This window comes from Corylus avellana, chromosome 7 (genome assembly GCF_965113065.1).
Source record: "Corylus avellana chromosome 7, dhCorAvel1.hap1.2, whole genome shotgun sequence".
NCBI classification, from domain to species: domain Eukaryota; kingdom Viridiplantae; phylum Streptophyta; class Magnoliopsida; order Fagales; family Betulaceae; genus Corylus; species Corylus avellana.
This window is the reverse complement of record NC_142496.1, coordinates 2016227-2037527: the sequence shown is the minus strand read 5'-3', so window position 1 is coordinate 2037527 and position 21301 is coordinate 2016227. Positions and strand designations below refer to the sequence as shown.

The following is a 21301-nucleotide window of genomic DNA, read 5'->3' as shown; positions in this document are numbered from 1 at the left end:
ATGTGAAACCCCCATTTACAAAAAATCAAAGACCAATTCCCCACCAGTCAAAACAAACTAGGCATATGCATCAACTTGAATCAATCAAGTAAGACGGATGGATCCAATTCCGAAGGCGTGGTGAACAGAGAAATTTGTTATCCACATTGCTTGTAATCCCTGCAGGCAAATCTTGTCTTTACGGAAAATTGTAGAAAAATCGCTCGCTAAATTGTATATTGAATAATTGTGGTGTATCTCTAGCCGTAAAATGTAAAAGAAATGAGAGGTGTTTTATATCATTTGATCCTAAAACAGATAGTTCCAACTTCCAATAAAAGAAAACCCGAGAACTCGTATCTTAAAATGAAACTAAAAAAAAATAAATAAAAATAAAAAATAAAAAAAGGAGAGAGAGAGATAAGTGGGAATGTTAAGGCTATGTTTGGTAATAGTTTTATTTATTATTTTTTTTTTTGAAAGAAAAATATTTTGATATGATATAAATGCAATGATTGTTTTTTTTTTGGTTGAATTATTTGTTAATAATTATGAAAAAAACTTTTTGGGTTTAAAAATCGAAAAATAATTTTTCAAGTCCCGAATCCAACGAGCTCGTACTCTCCCGCGCTTTTTCCCTCGTGAGAAATGTCAGCGAGCGAAGAAGCACAACCACCAAGCACGAGCTCCGATCCCAACGATCAATCGCTGAAGTTCGCGGTGGCTATCTCTCTTCTCCGATCGAAGGTTCTTCAAATCCGGTCCAATCCTTCGGATTCCGACACGCTCCGATGGAAACGAAAGGTCCCGCTCACCAATTTCTCATATCTCTGTTTGGTTTGCGATAAAAATTTATGAACACAACTTTGTGGCTCTACTTTGCTTTTTTCTTAGTCTAATTGAGTTTTATCTTTGGAGGTCTAGGCCAAGGAACGAAAGCAAGAGATACTGAGACTCAGAGAAGATCTCACGGAAGCCGAAGGTTCTTAAATTTCTCTCTCTCTCTCTCTCTCTCTCTCGGTCTCTTAGAGCGTTTGATTTTTAGGTTTTGTGATGTGCATTTTGCCTTCAGATGCTACGCAGTGCGATCTGTTTCCGCAAACCGCTTCTTGCAAGTGCTATTTCTTTGATAATTTGGGGAAATTGAGTTCTACGCGACTTGGAGACGGCTCTGATCGCAGATTCAATGATGTTCTTCGCCGGAGATTTCTCAGACAAGGTAATATCATCGAAATCATCATCACCATCATCATTGTCACGATTGATTATTCTATTGTCCGATTGGTGTTCAAAATTTGGTTTGTGCAGTGCGATTCAAGGAACGGAGGAGAAAAGCAGTTGGATCACTTCAGCGACGTCATTCTTCAGGTTCTTACTTCAATTGTCAATAATTTGATTTACTGTTCTTTACGTCTTCGCAATTGAAATTGTTTCTACGCCCGTACAAAATGATACTTTGCATTGTGGTTCTCATTCTCTCGAAAAGGAATATATCCTTATTTATTTAAGAAGTTGAAAAGGAATGTATACTTAATTTGAGATTTTTCGTTTAGATTTTATTCGCCATGTTAGAATGTGAGTAAGAGCGTTACACACTTGGTTACTTTTGATTAATTGTTGTTGTATTTGAACTTTAGGAGTAATATTAAAAGCAAATGGGCTTCCATTTTTTTTTTCTTTTTAAATTTATTTTCTGGTTATAAATGCAGACTCAAATACTGAAGTTGAAACCGAGCAGCTCAGAGCCTCCGTTGATTTTCTGGTGGAGCTTTGTGACACTGTTTCTCCGGTCAGACAGCTTGACTTACTGTGTTTTTGTGCATGCCTTCCATATTGGCTCTATTTTAATGTACCATTTATTTATTCTGTTGTTGATTGTGCTTTTCAGGTGGGAGAGGCTAATTTTGCGAACTGGGCACACCAAGCTGTAGACTTTATCTTATGTACTGGTTGCCATTCTGCTATGCATTTCATTTAAGCTGTATCAGTTTGGTAGAAATCAGCTATGTAGTCTGCTTCATTAGTTTATTGTAGTAATTGATTATCCATGAAAATATAAACTTCTCGCATTCATAAGTACCTTTTTTTTTTTTTTAATTTATTTTTTATTTTTTTAATATTTTTTTTTATTTTTTTTATTTTTTATAATTAATTCTATTCAATGCACTTTTTATAAGTTTCTCCTTATAAGCTACCGCCTTTACATGCAGTTGGAGCAGTAGTTAAAGCTAAACTCCTAATGGCTTATAAGTTTCTCCTTATATGTGCTACTGTTTTTCTTCATATTTATAACGTTGTAATATGGTCATGGTTCTTACTCTCCAAATCGATAATATTTGTTCTCCTTATTGAAGCTTCCTTGAAGAATCTATTGTCAACTGAAAGGAACGTGGAACTCATCGAAGGAATCGTCAGCAGCTTAATTATGCATTTGATTAGAAGGATGTGTTCCCCCTTTAAAGTAGATGGTAAATAGTTTTTTGTGGTTGGTGTTTAGCTTAATGCTTTGATAACTTCATTCTTAAAACATATAGTAGTTTCAATTTTACACTGTAATTTTGTCACCCTATATAATATTGTTGTTTGTTTTCTGTTCTTTTCCTCGGTGATATTTCCATTAAGATTTATTTATTTATTTCTCTTTTCTTTGTGAATTTTGGTTTCAATATTCTGTCACAGAATCACTTCACACCGACTCTGATGCCCAGTTCTATGTTCAGCACCTGATCCGCAAGCTTGGAAGTGAAGCCTACATTGGACAACGAGCAATACTTTCAGTTTCTGAGAGAATTTCTGTACTAGCTGAAAGTTTGCTTTTCTTAGATCCATTTGATGATTCTTTTCCCAGCACGCATGAATGCATGTTCAAACTGTAAGTATTCTGCAAAAGCACATTTACTATTTTGATGATCTGCCTGATCTTTTCAGTTATGAAATCCAACTGGCAGAAGTAATTTGTCGGTGCAATTTTGTGCCGACATAATTTTAGTTTATGTTATACATTTTTTCTTTTGGTGGGAAGAATGTTAGATATATATGATCATACAATTTAAAACTATGAGGATGGCTTTGTCTAATTTGCTCATGCGGATTACAGGATCCAGCTTATTGAGTTTCTGATATCAGACTACTTGCTAATGTGGTTAAGAGACGACGGCTTTGACAAGAGTATGTATCACAGTTGCGGCATAAGTTAGTTAACTTGGTACATCTATTCTAGCACCCTAGCTTTCTTTTGACTTGCTAGATTTTCCAATCTTGACCTATAAGCATAAGTGCCTGGCAACTGAAGAAACCATGTCGTTGATTTTCTCCGTAATTGAAATGAAGCAATCTTTTATGAATAGACAACTACAAAATGATGTAACATAATGATATTGCAGTGCTGTTCGAAGAGTGGGTGGCATCAATTCTCCATGTGCGGAAAGCATTGGAACTTTTGGAAAGCAGAAATGGGCTTTATGTGCTTTACATGGATCGAGTCACAGGTGAATTGGCTAAACAAGTAGGACAGTCTTCATCACTCCAGATGCTCAAACCGGAGATTCTTGATAATCTGTTCCACTGACTACATCTTTGCATGTTACTTCTGAGAAATGTAAGTCCATTCCTTCATCCTTCATTTTGATCAAAGGTTATTATCACTTGGAATATGCAAGAATTTTAATGGAAGTGTTGGATTTGTCTAACCTGATTCAATGGAAAATATATGCTAAGCTTTAAACCCGAAGGAGGTCTCTATCTCTCTCAAACACATGCATATCATGCTTTTGATTTGATTCATAGGGAAAATATAAGAAACTGAGTATCTACTTGTTTACAAATAATATCCACACTGTCTATTCCTAATACCATTTGACATCAGGATCAGAAATCCTCCCCTGTTCTTGCCGGTTATAGTCAGGTCCCTGTGTCGAGTAAGCTAGATACGTATAGATGGGGATCAAGATTCCCGCTAAACCCTAGGTATTGTAGGACCTCAAATTCAGACAGTTCGTTTGTAATGAATTTTCAAAATTGTGCATGCCATCAAATTTAGGTAAAAGAACTAAAGTGGTAGAAAGAAAGAGGTTATTGGCCACCCCATTGACTGCTTTGGGAGTGGCTTGACTACTCTCTCTATTGCTTTGTGGGTAGAAAACCACCCTTGAATCAGGCTTAGAGTGTCCAACCACATCAAATAGGTTTGGATTAATTATTTTGAGAGTAGCCAGATTACCCTCAAAGTAGGGGTGGCCCACCCATTTCTTGATGATTGTTACAATTCTGACAATTCATTGCAAAAATCTGACCATTCATTGCCAATGAATGGCTAAGATTTGAGGTGTACAGTACCCTAAGTATTACAAGAATCCTCATCCTGCATGATGTACCCCTTCTTCCTCTCTCTCTCTCTCTCCCCTCGTGGGTCAAATTAAATGCATCAATGGCATTTAAGGGAAAGTATCTTGTATAAGTTGCTAAGTTGCGAGGATGGGAGAAAGCCAGAAAGGTGCCACAACACATGCGCATTTTGTCTCGCCTGCCACCTTGACTTTGGTCATACGCGGTCCAAAACTTTCATTTCTTACCATAATGGCCAATTTGCGTGAGCGAGAAATTCCGTGTTGGTATCTGCCCCCCCCCCTCCATATTACTTATCAGTGATTTTTCAGACTTGTCCAATTTTGGAGGCCCGACATTCGAATTAGAAGCAGTCAACTCTCTCTATCTGCTTTCGTTCGGTTTTTCTCTTCATATAAAAAGATCAAGTTTCCATTGAACCTTCGGTATCCCTTTTCCACCAGAAGCTTACTTTTGCTTTGCAGACATGACAAACGCGAGATGGATATTCTCCTTCTCAGTCACCGCACTCCTCTCATTCTCTCAGTATCTTCCAAGTTTGGCTAGCGAAAGCGCTTTGAATCCCCACAGTAGAGTTCCCGGCCAACAAGAGAGACAATTGACAGGCAGTTCATTTTACAATCGGAAGCTTGGAGTTTACATTAAAAAGAGGTGGAGATTCCGAGCACGTGCTGGTGGCAGAAAATCTTCAGCCATTCGAAATCGGCTCTCAATGTTGGCTTTGTTATTTGCTTCTCCCTTTTCCTTGGTTTCTTCACGTTGTAGTTTGTGCGTGACAGAGTATGTGAGAACTAAATGTTGAGCTGCATGCCTGCATGCATTTTTGTTCATCTTCAAACACATGAGATAATGTTGGTTAATTCGAATAAACTTTTTAGATAGTGCTTTTTTTTTTTTTAATTAAAAAATTGTTTTGATGTGATATATATAAAGATAAAAGTAGATTTGAGTATTATTTTGTGAGTATTTTGTATTTGGAGTTGTTTAATTGTTAATAAAAAAGCTTCTCCATTGTCAAATCAGGTTGGTTAACTTACATTATTTCTAATGAACTTTCAAAATTGTAATACGTCATCAAAGTCAGGAAAAAGATGGGATTAGCTACTTTCAATGGCTGCTTTGGGAGTGGCCGGCTACCCATTAACTGCTTTGTGGGTAGCTGACCACCTTCAAATTAACTTTGAGGTGGTCGGGTCACTGTCAAAATAATTAATAGGGGTAGTGGATCACTTTCAAAGCAGCCATGGCCTGCCACCTCTTGCTACGATTTTTACCTTTTTTTTTTCTTCATTTTGATGATTGCAGAATTCTGAGGTGTTGCAAACCTTAATAAGTTACAATACCCTAAACTGCAAGCAAGCTAATTTTAAAAAAGTGGAGTACGAGTAATAGATTTCTTGGGGTTGGGATAAAGGTCCAATCTCATACGCGGATACCTTCTTACTGGGATCTTGACTTTTGTCATTTCCTCTCCTACGCAGTCGCAATCTTCCTCGGTGTCTTCCCCTTTCTTGCCAGAATGGCAGGATAGGATTTTAGGAACATTGCATATGGGTGAAAATAAGGCAATCAATTGCTACAAATTTATTTAATAAAATGACAAGTGTTTCATAATTATTGAAGAAAAAAGATACGTGCTTTTCACGTATTAAGAAACACGCATCACTTTATTAGATGCGTTTGTATGAATTTGTTACAACTTACAAACCAATTTGTAACAAATTTTTGTCCCAATCACACTTTAAAGATATCCACAACAAATCACTTTCATCAAAGTAGGACGGTCCCCTTATATATAGACAATAGAAAATTGTAGAATAAATGATTTTTTTTTTGTTCAGAAGAAAAGAAAAGAAAAAAATGCATGATGCATACCCCTGAAGGCTTGACTTTGGTCCTAGTGTCTAGTACGCGGTCCAATTCTTCGCATTAGCTTATAGTATCTTTCCTTTTCTTGCCCCCAAGCGCATGTTATTGTCAAGTTACTTGCTGCTTTCCTTAATAAGCTCCTGATTTTCTTCTATAAATTATGTGTAAGAAATTATATTGAAGATTCAAGAAGAATTCCAGTCAATTGCGAAGGCCCGACCCAAATTTAGCTACGCGTCTTACCAAATATCTCACAGGCACCACCCCAACCACGTATATAAATTAAGTTCAAGTTTCCATTGAACAATATCACCAGAACCAAGGCTCTTATACTTTTGCTCAGAAGACATGACAAACATGAGATGGATATTATCATTGTCGGTCACCGCTCTCCTCTTATTCTCTCAATTTGTACCAAGTTCTTCAGCTCGCGCAGGCGCTTTGAATCCCCTCAGTAGTGTTCCTGGCCAACATCTGCAACAAGATCAGAGAGAGTTGACAGGCAATTGGAGGCTTGGAGTTCACATCAAAAAGAGGGGTAGATTCGGCACACGTGCGGGTGGCAGAAAATCTTCAGCCATTCGAAATCGGCTATCTTCCTTCAATGTTGCCTCTGCTATTTGCGTCTCCGGCCTTTTCCTTGGTTCCTTCATGTTCTAGTTTGCATGCTTCTTAATTAGTTCATCTTTCTCCTCTTAGAAGCCTGTTTAGTTAGGGGTGAGTCGGTCTTCTTAGTGATTTTTTATTGTTTTGAAAAAGAATTAAACGCAGACAGTGAATGGCTGTCTGAGTCTGAGTCTGTGACAGAAGATTCAAGATTGTATTTTTCGCCATTACTAAATAATATTAATAAAGTCTATTGGTTTTGCACTATACATCTAAATTTCGGTCCGACTTGGAGATTAAAAAGATGAATCAAAGGTATTTAGAATATTAATTAAAAGATTAAATTTATTTATTTATTAGCTTAATACTTTAAGATAAGTAGTAATTTAAGTTGGAATTAGTGTAAAAATACGTAAGATTATTATTTTGTTTTTGTTTTGGATGAATAGCTTTTTCGTTAGGTTCTCTCCGGACTCCAGTAAGAAGACCTAGCTGGAACACAGCTGCACTGCACAGCAGGCTGCAGCTAACAAAAGAGAGAAGCCAAAGAAATACAACCAAAAACAACTCGGCAAAAACTAAACTACAAGTCTACAACACTATACAGCCGAATTCCAGAAACTACAAATACTGGAATAAGAAGTAATTACATAATTAAATTCACTATTTAGTTTAACTTTAAAAAAAAAAGAAAAAAAATAAGAAGTGATTTAACTGTCAAAAAGATGATAAAAGTGGAAGTGATGAATAAAATCTGATGAGAAAAGGTTACTCCAATTACATAATATGTATAAGCAGAATTATTAATTATTCCCCATGAGAATATAAAAGAAGTTTGTGATGATGTTGAGAGGTACGTGGCCTGAAGATGAACACCAAAGTCATGCCTATCCACTGTCAGTTACTTGCGCTATGGATTAGGAAGCGTTCAATTTCGTGATAGCAAGCTTGTCTTCGCTAAAAACGTTGTCGTCTGTTGTCCTTTTTTGGAGTTTACGATTGCTGCTCCTTTAGGTGCGACTTCTATTCCATAAAGTAGGTGGGCTCACAAGTCACAAGTTCTCTTCCTTTCTTTTTCCTTTCCTTCTTGAATTTAGGAGAAGTGACATGAATAATAACGATGCGTAGATAAAGATTAGTTTTTTTTTTTTTTTTTGTTGGTAATATGATAAAGATGAGTTGCGTGGAAGAAAAGAGACGTCTTTTCTTTAATTTTTGAAAAATGTTATACATGCATCTCAAATTTTTTTTTTTCTTAAAATTATTTCTCATCACAATCTTATGATATTTATTATTTTGAAAAGTGTGTCACCAACTCATAGAATGATGACACATTATTTGAAAACCAACTTTTAGAACAAAAATTTAAAATGTTTAGCATTTCTTTTAATTTTTTATGCGTCGCGTCAGTGAGGAAATTTCTGCGGACTTTTTCGGTAAAAGTCTTGTAAATAAAAAGTTACTATTGTAATTTTTAAAAGGATTTAAATTTTCGGTGGAGAAAATTATTTGACAATAGAAAAAGAAAAGTGGCTTTTTTTTTTTTTTTTTTTTAGAGAAATTAATAAAAAAAAAATTGTTGCCAAATACACCTAATTCTCTTTTGGTTTTGAAGTGCTTACCAAAATAAAATTTATTTATTTATTTTTTCATTTCTATTAAAAAAAAAGCCCTTACTATCAGGTTCATCTTGATAACACCCATTTTGCAACCTCCAATTACTATATGACACATTGTCAATTTAAGAAAAATGCAAAAAATAAAAGTGATAACAATTACACCAAATTAGAGAAAAAAAAAAAAAAAAAAACCCGTAACCGGCAAGACACAGACTAGACCCATAGGTCTGGCCAGCAGTGAATGCATGCCTCAAACCCTGTCTGCCGTGACCTACCTCAAAACCCGTTTCTAATGCCTCAAAACTTGTTTCTAATGCCTCAAAACTAAAACTTAGAGGTAAAAGGTTAACTCTTTAGAGATTTTATCACCCTAAAATTTAGTGTATTTTGATTTAACTTATTTTTGTGCACTTTTTATGTTTTTAATTATGTGTCGATTATTAATTAGGTGCTCTAAAAAGGGTGTTATCAGGATGGTCTTGATAAAATGTTTTATCTAAAAAAAAAAAGAAATCAACATTAATTAAGAAGCATATTTTTTTCACAAAAAACTTAAAATATCTCTCACCTTTATTTAATTATTTCATAAAATAGTTTCTATCAAAACACAAAAAACAATTCTTTAAAAAGGGTTATCAAAGACACTGAAGGAAAGATATTGAGCTGCACATACAGTAGTGTTGGCGTCACTTTTTTTTTTTTCTTTTTTTCTTTTCCTATTCAGATGAGGAAAAGGGAGCATTGGCGTCACTTAGAATGTAAAAGAAAAAGAAAATTCTAGTGAAATTTGAATGTATTGAGACTTTAGATTGTAATTATTTTTCTCTTTACTATTCTATAATTGTCCTCTTCATAATGAGTGGGATTCATTGTAGTAGAATTATCGTTTAAGACTTTTGGATAATCCATAGATATTGATGAGATGCGTCATGTTGGCCAATAACAACTACGTACTATTGGACAACATATGCCAATACTGATATTTGTCTACCAACTATGGCAGTTTATACAATTTTAAATAATTTTTTATGCGAAAATTTATTTCATGATCTTGATCTCCTATATCCGATATACAAATTAATACAATGCCCGTTACAGCTTAATCTATAACGCTATTGTTTTTTTTTGTTTTTTTAATTATTATTATTATTTTTAATCTTTGAAGAAATAAAGAGATAATTGAGAGAGAGAAAAAAAAATCAAAAGATAAGCTGAAAAAAATAAAATCCTATGCACATATGGTAAAATGGGAATCGATATCCATAAGAGTATTCTATTAAGGGAAAAATGTAAAAAGCAGTCTCCGAAGCTTTATTAAGTTGCAAAAATTCGAGGGTTGATTAAGATTGTCACATTAACATTTTATGATAGTTGTGAGATAAAAATATAAGGTATAAAGTATTACCCTTTTAATACTAGAAGCTATATTTTTAGTCAACAATGCTCGCGTTGAAGTCTAAACAAAAAAAAAAAGAAAAAAAGATTGATTGATATTATCACGTCATCATTATGAGATAAAAATGTAGTTGAATCTAAAGCACACATAGATAAGAGCAAACAATCGTTTTGAGAAGTCTCCAATGATAAAAGACGAGCCGACAAGGTATCGCATTCACTTGATCTTTTAAGGGAAAAAGAAGATGTGAATTGATCCTTTAACCAAATGAATGGCCTCTTTATTCTTTCCTTTGTTTTTCCTACTAGCCTATCCTAAAAGAACCCGATCACCACCCAACGACGAAAAGAATACAGAAAAGAGAAATTGCAAAGAATCTGCAAATATATTTTCCTTGCTCAGAATTGGATTCCCATTCTAAGAACCCAACACCAGGTGTCTTTTTGTGGACAATTTTTACTAGGGAGTAGGGGAAGCTTTATCTCCCCCATCAAAAGAAACCCCACTATAAATGAGATTTTACTTCTTCTAAGTCCTCATAGCCCTAATCAGTAGCAGCCTAAAACCCCTTCCTCTTGCCTCAACACCCCCCAACCTTAAAAGAGTTGGTCCAAAACAAAAGCAAGAGCAAATGAGGAAAGTATTACTTATATGGGTTTTCTTCATTGTGTCCCTCAAAGTTCTTTCACAATCAGCATGTGAAAGCACTTTCGCCAAAAAAGCCGGAGATCGGTCGTCTTCAAAGCTCTCGAAACATCTTAACTGTAAGAATGATGTTAGAGGTACTACAACTTTTACTATAAATTTTCTTACGTACCGACATGACAATTCATAATTGGTACAATGATTAAGCAAAAAAATCCAATGTATTTCTAACTAGATTTTCTTCCTATTCAGATTTATATGCGCCGCTCATCAAACCAAACAGAGAAGGTGATCAAAGAACACATGGGGCAGATCATGAAGATCATCAATTAAGGGTTTTCCAAAAGGCAAAAGTAGTTTATGGGGGTGCCAATAACGTTAAGCCCCCCAACACTCGCAGACGAAGTGGAGCAAACTCCTTGTTAATCAAACCCTCTTCTGGGGTTTTTGGGGTGCTCGGGCATGTTATATTTGGATTGTTGATGTCTGTTTTCATCTTTTGAATGCCATGGGTGATTGTCTTAATCTTAAACATAGGTATATATAAGCTTCAAAGGGGGGAAAGGAAAAATTGTTGCAAGATGGGATCATTTAGCTTCATTTTTCTCTTCTTTTGATCAATGTTAAGGACTAACCTTTTCAATTCATTAGATCTCCAACCCTTCATCTCTTGGCCTTTTTGTTTGACCGAGTAAATGATATACAAAACAGAAGAAAAAAGCAAAACACACAATTCATAAATGCTAAATAATATCTCTAATGCTTCAGGAAATAGTCTACCCTCTATTATTTAAAATCTGCAGTTTTCTCTCTTTCTAAACCTTCTGAATAAACATTTACACTCGTATTTTATTCTTCCTCACATAATATAAATTTCTTTCAATGCATGGCCTCCTATTAAATTCACCATCTCTGCACTCTACCCACTTTAAGGGCATTTTGAATCTTTGATATCAAATTAACCATTGGGAAGCACTCTTTCTGAGCTTCCTCAATTGTTTCCTGCATATTATTGCTTCAATTTGAGTTGTCTATACTTTGACATTTTTTCATGAGCGTTGTGAGCTTTTCAAATTCAATGTCCACTCTTGAATTTTATTTCAACATATATATATATATATTTTTTTTTTCTGATGCCTATCTGCAACATGAATTAGGATCTTCTCTATTTCATTTGAACCGGAAAATATTTAGTTAGTTATAGTGGAGGGGTATTTTTGTCCCCTTAAAAAGTGAAAAGACAAAAATACCATTCTACTATAACTAACTGGATATTCTCCGGTTCATTTGAACTAGAAAGGATCCTGTTCCCTGCAACAGGAATGCCCCCAAAAAATACCATTAACTGTAGTCCTATGTGGCAACACTAATTCAATGCATAGGCTAGAAGTTCAGGGTTTATTAAAGTAGGAATAAGCATAAATTAATCTGCGGACTCATGCTCTTTTCTCAACAATTCTATGACAATAAACCCTCATCATATTTCCCTGAAAATAATATTGGTTGGTTTCTGTAACTTAATAAATTTGAGGAACATAACTGCATAACTATAGCAAATTAAAAATGAAGACATATATCTAAAGATATTAGCCAGGGGCAACTACATTTACCCCATCTAACTACCATAATTTTTGCAATGTCGCCCACCCCCCTTCTGTAACCCAAAATGATAAAAATGTCATCCATTTTTTATATTATAGAGGGCATTTTTGTCATTTTTGGTTGTAGAAGGGGACATTGCAACCCATTGGTAGATTGGGAGTGTTGCAAACATTGAAACATTAGGGAGAACATTACAAAAATGATACTAGTTAAAGGGGTAACTGTACTTAACCCTATTAACTAAAATTACTTTGCATTTACGAGAAGTGTACTTAACCCAAGGGGTTGGCTTAGTGGTTGGACAGTTTGGAACTTTGAGTATGTTCTTCAAGGTCTTAGGTTCGAAACTCATTGAGTGCAAACTGCTTCTTAGGGCCATCGGACTGGGAGTTCGCCCATTGAATTAACCGAGGTGCATTTGCGAGAAATTCTTTGCTGAGGGCCTGTGCACCCCCGGGATTAGTCGGAACGAAGCTCCAGATACCCGGTGCCAAATCAAAAAAAAAAAAAAAAACTGAAGTGTAGAAACATAGGTGAATCAGACCAATAGTTGATCAATTTAATGACAAAAATTAGAGATGGCATTGGAGGCTCAAGGTTAAACTAATGATAAAATGATCGCATTTAACAGTAGACAATGGCTCTGTCGTGTCCTGGGAGAGGCAAAAGAGTTCACTAAATTGGCATTACTCATTTTTCATGAACAGCACTCAACAATCAAAGAAAGTAAACCAATCAAGGCTAAACTCTAAGTTTACCTATAAACTAATATGTTATGTTCAATCTTACTGAGCATCTTCCTTGAATACACCATCTTGTCAGTTAAAGTATAGATTCTTATGCAGAACAGTGAACAGTTATTCTTTGTCTACATGCATGACTTACTGGAAAAACTTTATTTCAATTCACAATGGCAAACAACATTTTTATAAATTACCTTTACCAGGAGTATTAGAAGAAGCTATGGTTTCAGCACAATGTCACCACAGAAAGTTTAGATGTTATGAACTTGCATCTAATTAGACAAAAGAAAACAAAGTACAAGGATAGAAGTGGCGTCGTTACCGTCAGAGCACTGCCATTGTTTCTTCCAATTCTAGTTGCCAGCTTTCCATCACTCCAGGTACCTGCACCACCCTGCCATGCATAAGTCCTTAACAAATGAATCGAAACTCAAAAGTAAAACAAGTAACGAAAAATCACCAGCAAAATGACCAAGGAAAGAGAAAAAGAATGACGAAATAAAAATAAATAGATCCATGTGAAATTTATCTTAGTTTACAAATAACTAACTTGAACTTACAAATCAAATTCAGCTGCAACACAAGATATTGCTCTTTGTGGAATTACAGTTGCACACTATATTTTGTAGCTTGGCATAAGATAAACCCTATGAAAAGCCAAGCTAACTTTGACCATTGCCTATATAAGTTTAGACTATGCAAAAACCAGGTTGCAAATTTTGTTTAATGGATTAATGGTCCAAGATGCCTACCTCTCGAATTATCTGAGTAGGGCATAATTTAACTAATTCCATATGAAAAGGAGAAGTAGATGATCTTATCTAAAGAAATTTGCCGGCCGGTGGAAAACCATAGAGTAGTTAACTCATATGCCATGTCGGCTAAACAACTAGAGAATAAATTCAAAAGTAAGACTATGAATCAACCCTCTTAGAGAAGATTACATGGCATACCTTACGCAAGTGGTGGAGAACAGGAAAGGTTCTCTAGAGAACAAGAAAGGTGAGCCTTCAATCTTTGAGGCAAGAGAAGTGGAGAGAATCCAAATTCTGGAACTACAAACTGATGCTGGCAAGAACAAGGGAGTGCACATTGAGGATGGAGATATCCCTAGTAGCAGTGCACCTGAAGGTTGGCAGATGATCAACTAGCCATCATAACAAGGTCAATGAAAATTGATTTCCCTAAATTTGATGGTAGTGACCCTTCAGGGTGGATATATAGGGCAAATAAGTTTTTCTATTATCAAAGAACACCATATAATCAAAGATTGATGCTTGCTTCGATTCATATGGAAGGGAAAACCCTAGCATGGTACCAAGACATGGACATGTCTTTTTTTTGCCTAATTGGAATATTTTAGCACAAGCCTTGCTGGAAAGGTTTGGTCCTTCATCCTATGATGTCCCTATGGAGTCTTTAACTAGGTTGAAGCAACATTCTAGTGTAGAGGAGTATAAGGAGAAGTTTGAAGCACTCTCTAATCGAGTTAGAGGGATTGATGACCACAATAAACTTAGTTGTTTTTTAAATGGGTTGAAGGATGAGATTTGACTCACTGTGAGAGTGTTTAATCCACAATCATTGCTAATAGCATATGGCCTGGCTAAGATGTAGGAAGAGCATGTATTGACTACTAGAAGGTTTAGGAATTCAAACTTGAATTTTTCTAATTTAAGTTCACAAAAATTTGGGAGGGGGGGAGGGATCTAGCACTTAGCAACCATTTGTAGGAGTTCAAAAACCTAGCATTCCTATTCAGAAAATCTCTCAGTCCCAGATGGAGAAAAGAAGAAAGAAGGGGTTGTGTTATAACTGTGACTCTAAATGGCATTATGCCCATAAGTGTCAAACTCCGAAATTGTTTTTGATCGATTCTGTAGATTTGGTGGAGGAGAGTAATGAAGTGGAGGAGCAAGAGGAAGATGTTATGGAATTCAGTTTCAATTATGATGAGAATTTACTTAAAATTTCCTTGCATGCTATCACTGGTAGCCAGCATCCTAAGACTATGCGCATAGTGTGATGGTTAGGGATTCAAAGGATTGTAATCCTCATTGATAGTGGTAGTACTCATAACTTTGTAGATTCTTCAATCTACAAGAAGACTCGCTTGTTAATTCACAGAGAGCAGAGAATTAAAGTGAGGGTAGTCAATGGAGAAGAGGTTGTCAGTGAAGGGAATTGTCTTAACGTCAACGTACAGTTGAGTGGATTTTCTTTCCTCAGTGATACTTATGTGATTTCTTTGGCTGGTTGTGATATGGTTTTAGGTATTCAATGGTTAGTTACCCTAGGTTCAATTACATGGAATTTTAGGGGTTTAACCATGGAGTTTACCATTGCTGAAGAAACTTTTCTGTTACAAGGATTAGTTGCTCCAAATCTTTGGGAGGAAAAGGAGTTGTCTCAATTGAAAGAGGGGTATACCAAAGGTTTATTGTTGCAGTTGTTGGACAATGTGGAAGATACAAGGTTGGTAAGCCCGGGGTCTGAGTTGGAAACTTTGTTAGGAGAGTTTGGTGATATTTTTGAAGAACCAAGAGGCTTACCACCTTTTAAGTCACATGACCATGCAATTATCCCCAAAACTGATGCTGAACCATTTTGTGTGAGACCTTACGAATATCCTTTCAAAAATAAGAGATTGAAAGGACTATTAAGGAGTTATTAGAATTTGGAGTTATTAAACCCTCTAAAAGCCCATTCTCATCCCCATGGGTAGGAAAGCTGATGGATCATGGAGGATGTGCATGGACTATAGAGCCATAAACAATGAGACAATCAAGGATATATCCTATGATTGACGAGTTGCTAGATGAGTTACATGGTTCTAGGGTTTACTCTAAGTTGGACTTGAGGTCAAGGTACCACCAAATAAGGGTTAAACCTGAAGATATTTCAAAAACTGCTTTCAGGACTCATGAGGGACACTATGAGTTCCTAGTTATGCCATTTGGTTTAACAAATGCTCCTTCAACTTTCCAAAGTTTAATGAATGACATCTTCAAGCCTTATTTGAGAAAGTTCATATTGGTTTTTTGATGACATTTTGGTGTATAGTCCTAGCTTGCAGGACCATTTACAACATTTGAAACTAACATTGGAGGTATTGAGATACAATCAGCTATTTGCTAAAAGAAGTAAATGCAGATTTGGGTGTTCTGAAATAGATTATTTAGGGCATTTGATTTATTTTGAAGGGGTGAAAGTTGATGGAAAAGAATGCTTTTCTTTGGAGTGAGGTAGCAAACCAAGCTTTTCAAAGCCTCAAGAGAGCAGTAACAAATCCTCCAGTGTTAATCCTACTTGATTTGAGTCAACCTTTTGTGATTGAGTGTGATGTATCAGGAAGGGGGATTGGGTCAATTTTGATGCAGACTCAAAGGTCAATAGCCTTCTTCAGCCAAGTTCTTAAAGGTAGTTTTCTTTACTAATGTCCACTTATGAGAAGGAGTTGGTGGCACTAGTGGCAGCTGTGAAGAAGTGGAGACCATATGTTTTGGGCCATCCTTTGACCATCAAAACTGATCATCAAAGTTTGAAGTTTCTATTAGAATAGAAAATTGGAACTCCTACGCAACAGAGATGGGTCTCTAAGTTGCTAGGTTATGACTTTGTAGTGGAATACAAAAAAGGTCAGGAAAATAAAGTTGTTGATGCTCTTTCTAGAAGAAATGAGAAAGAAGAATTAGTTGTAACCTTATCAGTCATTTCATATCCTACTCTTGAATGGTTGACAGAAGCGAAATAGAGCTATTTGACTGATCCTGTTATGCAAGCCCTAGTTTAGAAGGTTCAATAAGGGCTACTAACCAACACCAAATTTTCTTTTAGGCAGGGCATTTTGCTTTATAAGATGAGGGTGTATGTTGGGGAGGCTCCTAGAGACAAGATTCTCTATTTTGTTCATGCTAGTCCTGTTTTAGGTCATACAGGCTATGACAAAACTATGCATAGAGCCCGTACAGATTTCTTTTGGTCAGGGATGAAAATTGATGTAAAAAGTATGTTAGGGAATTTGATATTTGCCAGAGGGTGAAGGCATAAAATATTTCCCCTGCAGGCCTTGGCTTAGTATATCTATGGATTTTATAAATGACTTACCTTTATCTCAAGGGAATAGTGTGATTTGGGTGGTGGTAGACAAGTTAACAAAGTATGCCCATTTCCTACCTCTAAAACATCCTTATCCAGCAGATAAACTAGCTAAACTCTTTATGAGTCAGCTATTATAAGTATAAATATTATTATTATTATATAATAAAGGTGATTAGCAGTTTTACAACACTCAAGAACCACTAGCTAGGCATAACCACCCGCCTTTTAACCCCGATAAATTAGAACAGAAAATGATGACAAAAAAAAGGGAAACGAAAGAACATAGTCACATAAAATAAAGTAAAAAAAAAAAATGAAAAATGAAAAATAATTATACAATAAAAATTAATTATTGAGAGAAGGAAGAACCGATGGTTTCTCTTAAATAACAACCTCGTTTAAGTGTCCGTGAAAGTGTGAAATATGGGTGCCCTAAACGCAAATATGAATCGATTATTATTATTATTATTATTATTCAATTAGAATTAGAATATGTGAGATCTCAATAATTATAATTGAGATCTCACATATTTTTCAATTTCTCAATTTCTCATATATTTTTCAATAAGGTGAATCAGAAACCAAATGATAAAAATGGACAATATATGTTAACGATAAAAAGAAGCAAACTAAAACTTCTAATAACTGTTACCGCTCTCTTGTTCAAACTTGTTTGGTTCCTCTAGCTCTCTAGTGGTTCTGTTTGTTTTGTTTCTCTAGCTCTAGTGGTTCTGTTTGTTCAACTTTAATGTCACAAGATTTGTAAGAGTTGTAGAATATTGCAGAGGTGGAGAGATCTGTATTCTCTCTGTTTTCAATTTTTACTTTTTGTGTGTTTTTTGGTTTCTCTAATGGATGTGTAATTACAGAACTATGTGGTGCCTACTAGTTCTATTTGTTCAACTTTAATTTCGCAAGAGTCGCAAGATTTGCAAGAATTGCAGAGTACCAAGAACGGCCCAATCTCTCGTGATTCCATCTGATTGCATTGAAATCCCCAATCACCAACCAAGGATTATCACCCACAAGAGAAGAAAAAGAGGAAAAATCACTCTTTTCTTTCTTTGGGCTTTCCTCTTCGAATGACAATTTTCACCGTAAACAAAAGAAGGAATGCAACTCCAAGCCATAGATTTGGCTGAAACTCTACAAAGAATAACTTGCGCAAATTGGCCAAGAAGAACAAGATCCAACTCCTTAACCATGAGGTATAGACGTGGAGAGCTCTGTATTTTTTTTTTTCTTCTTTTTTGTGTGTTTTTTGGTTTCTCTAACAATGTGTAATTACAGAACTATATGGTGCCTACACATAAGTGGAGCCTAAGGGGATGCTCTGAAGGCCGTTCAAACAATGGAAGAGGATAATAATAATAATAATAATAAGAATAATAATAATATATTATTTTTATCTTCAATTTAACATATATTGTCCATTTTTATCATTTGATCCCTTATTGAAAAATATGTGAGATCTCAATTATAGTTATTGAGATCTCACATATTCTAATTCTAATCAAGAAATTTCTAATTCTAATTGAGAAATAGAAAACAAAAATAATAATAATAAATCAAATCATGGTAGACTGATCAATAAATTTAGGAAATCATGGTAGATTGATCAATGGTAAACTTTTCACATTCATTGATTCATTGTAGAGATTTGCAAACAATTTGAAACCTTTAGGCCCACTTTTTAATCCCACTGATGAAGAATTGATCAATTATTTGATCGAGGAAAAAGCTAGGACATCAAATCAAGATAGAGAATTGAAACCTTTAGGCATCACACATATTCTTTTTAATCATCACACTATTCTAATTTTTGTTTTCACCCTCATTGTTTCATTGTAGAGATTTGCAAAAAACTCAAAAACTTTAGGTCCACTTTTTCATCCCACTAATAGAGAATTAATTGAGTACTTTAATGAGAAAAGAGCTGGAACATTAAATCATGATAAATTCATCAATGAAGTTGATGATACATATCATTACAGGGCCACTGATTTGGGAGGTATACATACCTACATTATTATTTTTGAATTATTTGTTTAAGTAGAATGTGAGTGATTATTTATTTATTTTTTTTATAAAAAAATAAATTTAGGTATGGGCCATTTTTATAAGGATGGGAAATTGTACATTTTCACAAAATCAAGTCACTTGGCCGCATTTAGACCAGCGAGTGCCGGTTGTTGGGTACGTCAAGAAAGAAATAGTTTATTGTCGAACAAGTTATAGCATGTACAACATTTGAGTGGATGAAAGATGGTGAGAAAAAGTTGAAAATGAAGGAGTTCTAGGTGATGGAGGACGCCGTAGATTCGATATCTCTTTGCGTCATTTACGACTCCGATCTCGAGTCCGAAGAGGATAATAATAATAATAATAATAATATATTATTTTTATCTTCAATTTAACGTATATTGTCCATTTTTCTCACTTGATTCCTTATTGAAAAATATCTGAGATCTCAATTATAGTTATTGAGATCTCACATATTCTAATTCTAATCAAGAAATTTCTAATTCTAATTGAGAAATAGAAAAGAAAAATAATAATAATAATAAATCAAATCATGGTAGACTGATCAATAAATTTAGGAAATCATAGTAGACTGATCAATGGTAAATTTTTTACCTTCATTGATTCATTGTAGAGATTTGCAAACAATTTAAAACCTTTAGACCCACTTTTTAATCCCATTGATAAAGAATTGATCAATTATTTGATCGAGGAAAAAGTTAGGACATCAAATCAGGATAAAGAATTGAAACCTTTACGCATCACACATATTCTTTTTAATCATCACACTTATTCTAATTTTTGTTTTCACCCTCATTGTTTCATTGTAGAGATTTGCAAACAATTCAAAAACTTTAGGTCCACTTTTTCATCCCACTAATAGAGAATTGATCGAGTACTTGAATGAGAAAAGAGCTGGAACATTAAATCATGATAAGTTCATCAATGAAGTTGATGATATATATCATTACAGGGCCACTGATTTGAGAGGTATACCTACGTACATTATTATTTTTGAATTATTTGTTTAAGTAGAATGTGAGTGATTATTTATTTATTTTTATTTTTTAAAAAAATAAATTTAAGTATGGGCCATTTTTATAAGGATGGGAAATTGTACATTTTCACAAAATCAAGTCACTTGGCCGCATTTAGACCAGCGAACGTCAGTTGTTGGGTACGTCAAGAAAAGAAACAGTTTATTGTCGAACAGGTTATAGGATGTACAACATTTGAGTGGATGAAAGAGGGTGAGAAAAAGTTGAAAATGAAGGAGTTCAAGGTGATGGAGGACGCCGAAGATTCGATATCTCTCGATCTCGATTCCGAAGAGGATAATAATAATAATAATATGTTATTTTTATCTTCAATTTAACATATATTGTTCATTTTTATCATTTGATTCCTTATTGAAAAATATGTGAGATCTCAATTATAGTTATTGAGATCTCACATATTCTAATTCTAATCAAGAAATTTCTAATTCTAATTGAGAAATAGAAAATTAAAATAATAATAATAATAAATCAAATCATGGTAGACTGATCAATAAATTTAGGAAATCATGGTAGATTGATCAATGGTAAATTTTTCACCTTCATTAATTCATTGTAGAGATTAGCAAACAATTTGGAACCTTTATGCCCACTTTTTAATCCCACCGATGAAGAATTGATCAATTATTTGATTGAGGAAAAAGCTAGGACATCAAATCAGAATAGAAAATTGAAACCTTTAGGCATCACACATATTCTTTTTAATCTTCACACTTATTCTAATTTTTGTTTTCACCCTCATTGTTTCATTGTAGAGATTTGCAAACAATTCAAAAACTTTAGGTCCACTTTTTCATCCCACTAATAGAGAATTGATCGAGTACTTAAATGAGAAAAGAGCTGGAACATTAAATCATGATAAATTTAGCAATGAAGTTGATGATATATATCATTACAGGGCCACTGATTTGGGAGGTATACCTACATTCATTGTTATTTTTGAATTATTTGTTTATGTAGAATGTGAATGATTATTTATTTATTTTTATTTTTTTAAAAAAAAAAAATTAGGTATGGGTCATTTTCATAAGGATGGGAAATTGTACATTTTCACAAAATCAAGTCACTTGGCCGCATTTAGAACAGCGAGCGCCGGTTGTTGGGTATGTTAAGAAAAGAAACAGTTTATTGTCGAACAGGTTATAGGTTGTACAACATTTGAGTGGATGAAAGAGGGTGAAAAAAAGTTGAAAATGAAGGAGTTCTAGGTGATGGAGGACGCTATAGATTCGATATCTCTTTGCGTCATTTACGACTCCGATCTCGAGTCCGTAGAGGATAATAATTATAATAATAATAATAATAATATATTATTTTTAT

At 34.6% G+C, this 21301-nt stretch overlaps 2 protein-coding genes across 2 annotated transcripts; both read left to right on the top strand.

Annotated features, from left to right (window-relative positions):
* Window positions 1-599: 599 nt before the first annotated feature.
* Window positions 600-4875, top strand: MPS1 (multipolar spindle 1). Its single transcript, XM_059599414.2, has 11 exons — window positions 600-783; window positions 904-961; window positions 1052-1198; window positions 1288-1347; window positions 1689-1768; window positions 1868-1922; window positions 2334-2447; window positions 2659-2851; window positions 3077-3147; window positions 3363-3577; window positions 4788-4875. The coding sequence occupies exons 1-10, from the start codon at window positions 628-630 to the stop codon at window positions 3545-3547; spliced, it is 1119 nt and encodes a 372-aa protein (XP_059455397.2). The 5' UTR covers window positions 600-627; the 3' UTR covers window positions 3548-3577; window positions 4788-4875.
* A 5194-nt stretch (window positions 4876-10069) lies between these two features.
* Window positions 10070-11105, top strand: LOC132184953 (uncharacterized). Its single transcript, XM_059598750.2, has 2 exons — window positions 10070-10595; window positions 10711-11105. Exons 1-2 carry the CDS (start codon window positions 10445-10447, stop codon window positions 10959-10961), a joined length of 402 nt encoding a protein of 133 aa, XP_059454733.2. The 5' UTR covers window positions 10070-10444; the 3' UTR covers window positions 10962-11105.
* The last annotated feature ends 10196 nt before the right edge of the window (window positions 11106-21301 follow it).

Excerpts from the sequence above, each read along its gene's own strand:
- MPS1 (XM_059599414.2), top strand. The coding sequence starts at position 628 with ATGTCAGCGAGCGAAGAAGCACAACCACCAAGCACGAGCTCCGATCCC. Across the intron at positions 1,199-1,287 it reads CCGGAGATTTCTCAGACAAG|TGCGATTCAAGGAACGGAGG; the intron begins GTAATATCATCG and ends TGGTTTGTGCAG. Across the intron at positions 2,448-2,658 it reads TTCCCCCTTTAAAGTAGATG|AATCACTTCACACCGACTCT; the intron begins GTAAATAGTTTT and ends ATTCTGTCACAG.
- LOC132184953 (XM_059598750.2), top strand. The coding sequence starts at position 10,445 with ATGAGGAAAGTATTACTTATATGGGTTTTCTTCATTGTGTCCCTCAAA. Across the intron at positions 10,596-10,710 it reads CTGTAAGAATGATGTTAGAG|ATTTATATGCGCCGCTCATC; the intron begins GTACTACAACTT and ends CTTCCTATTCAG.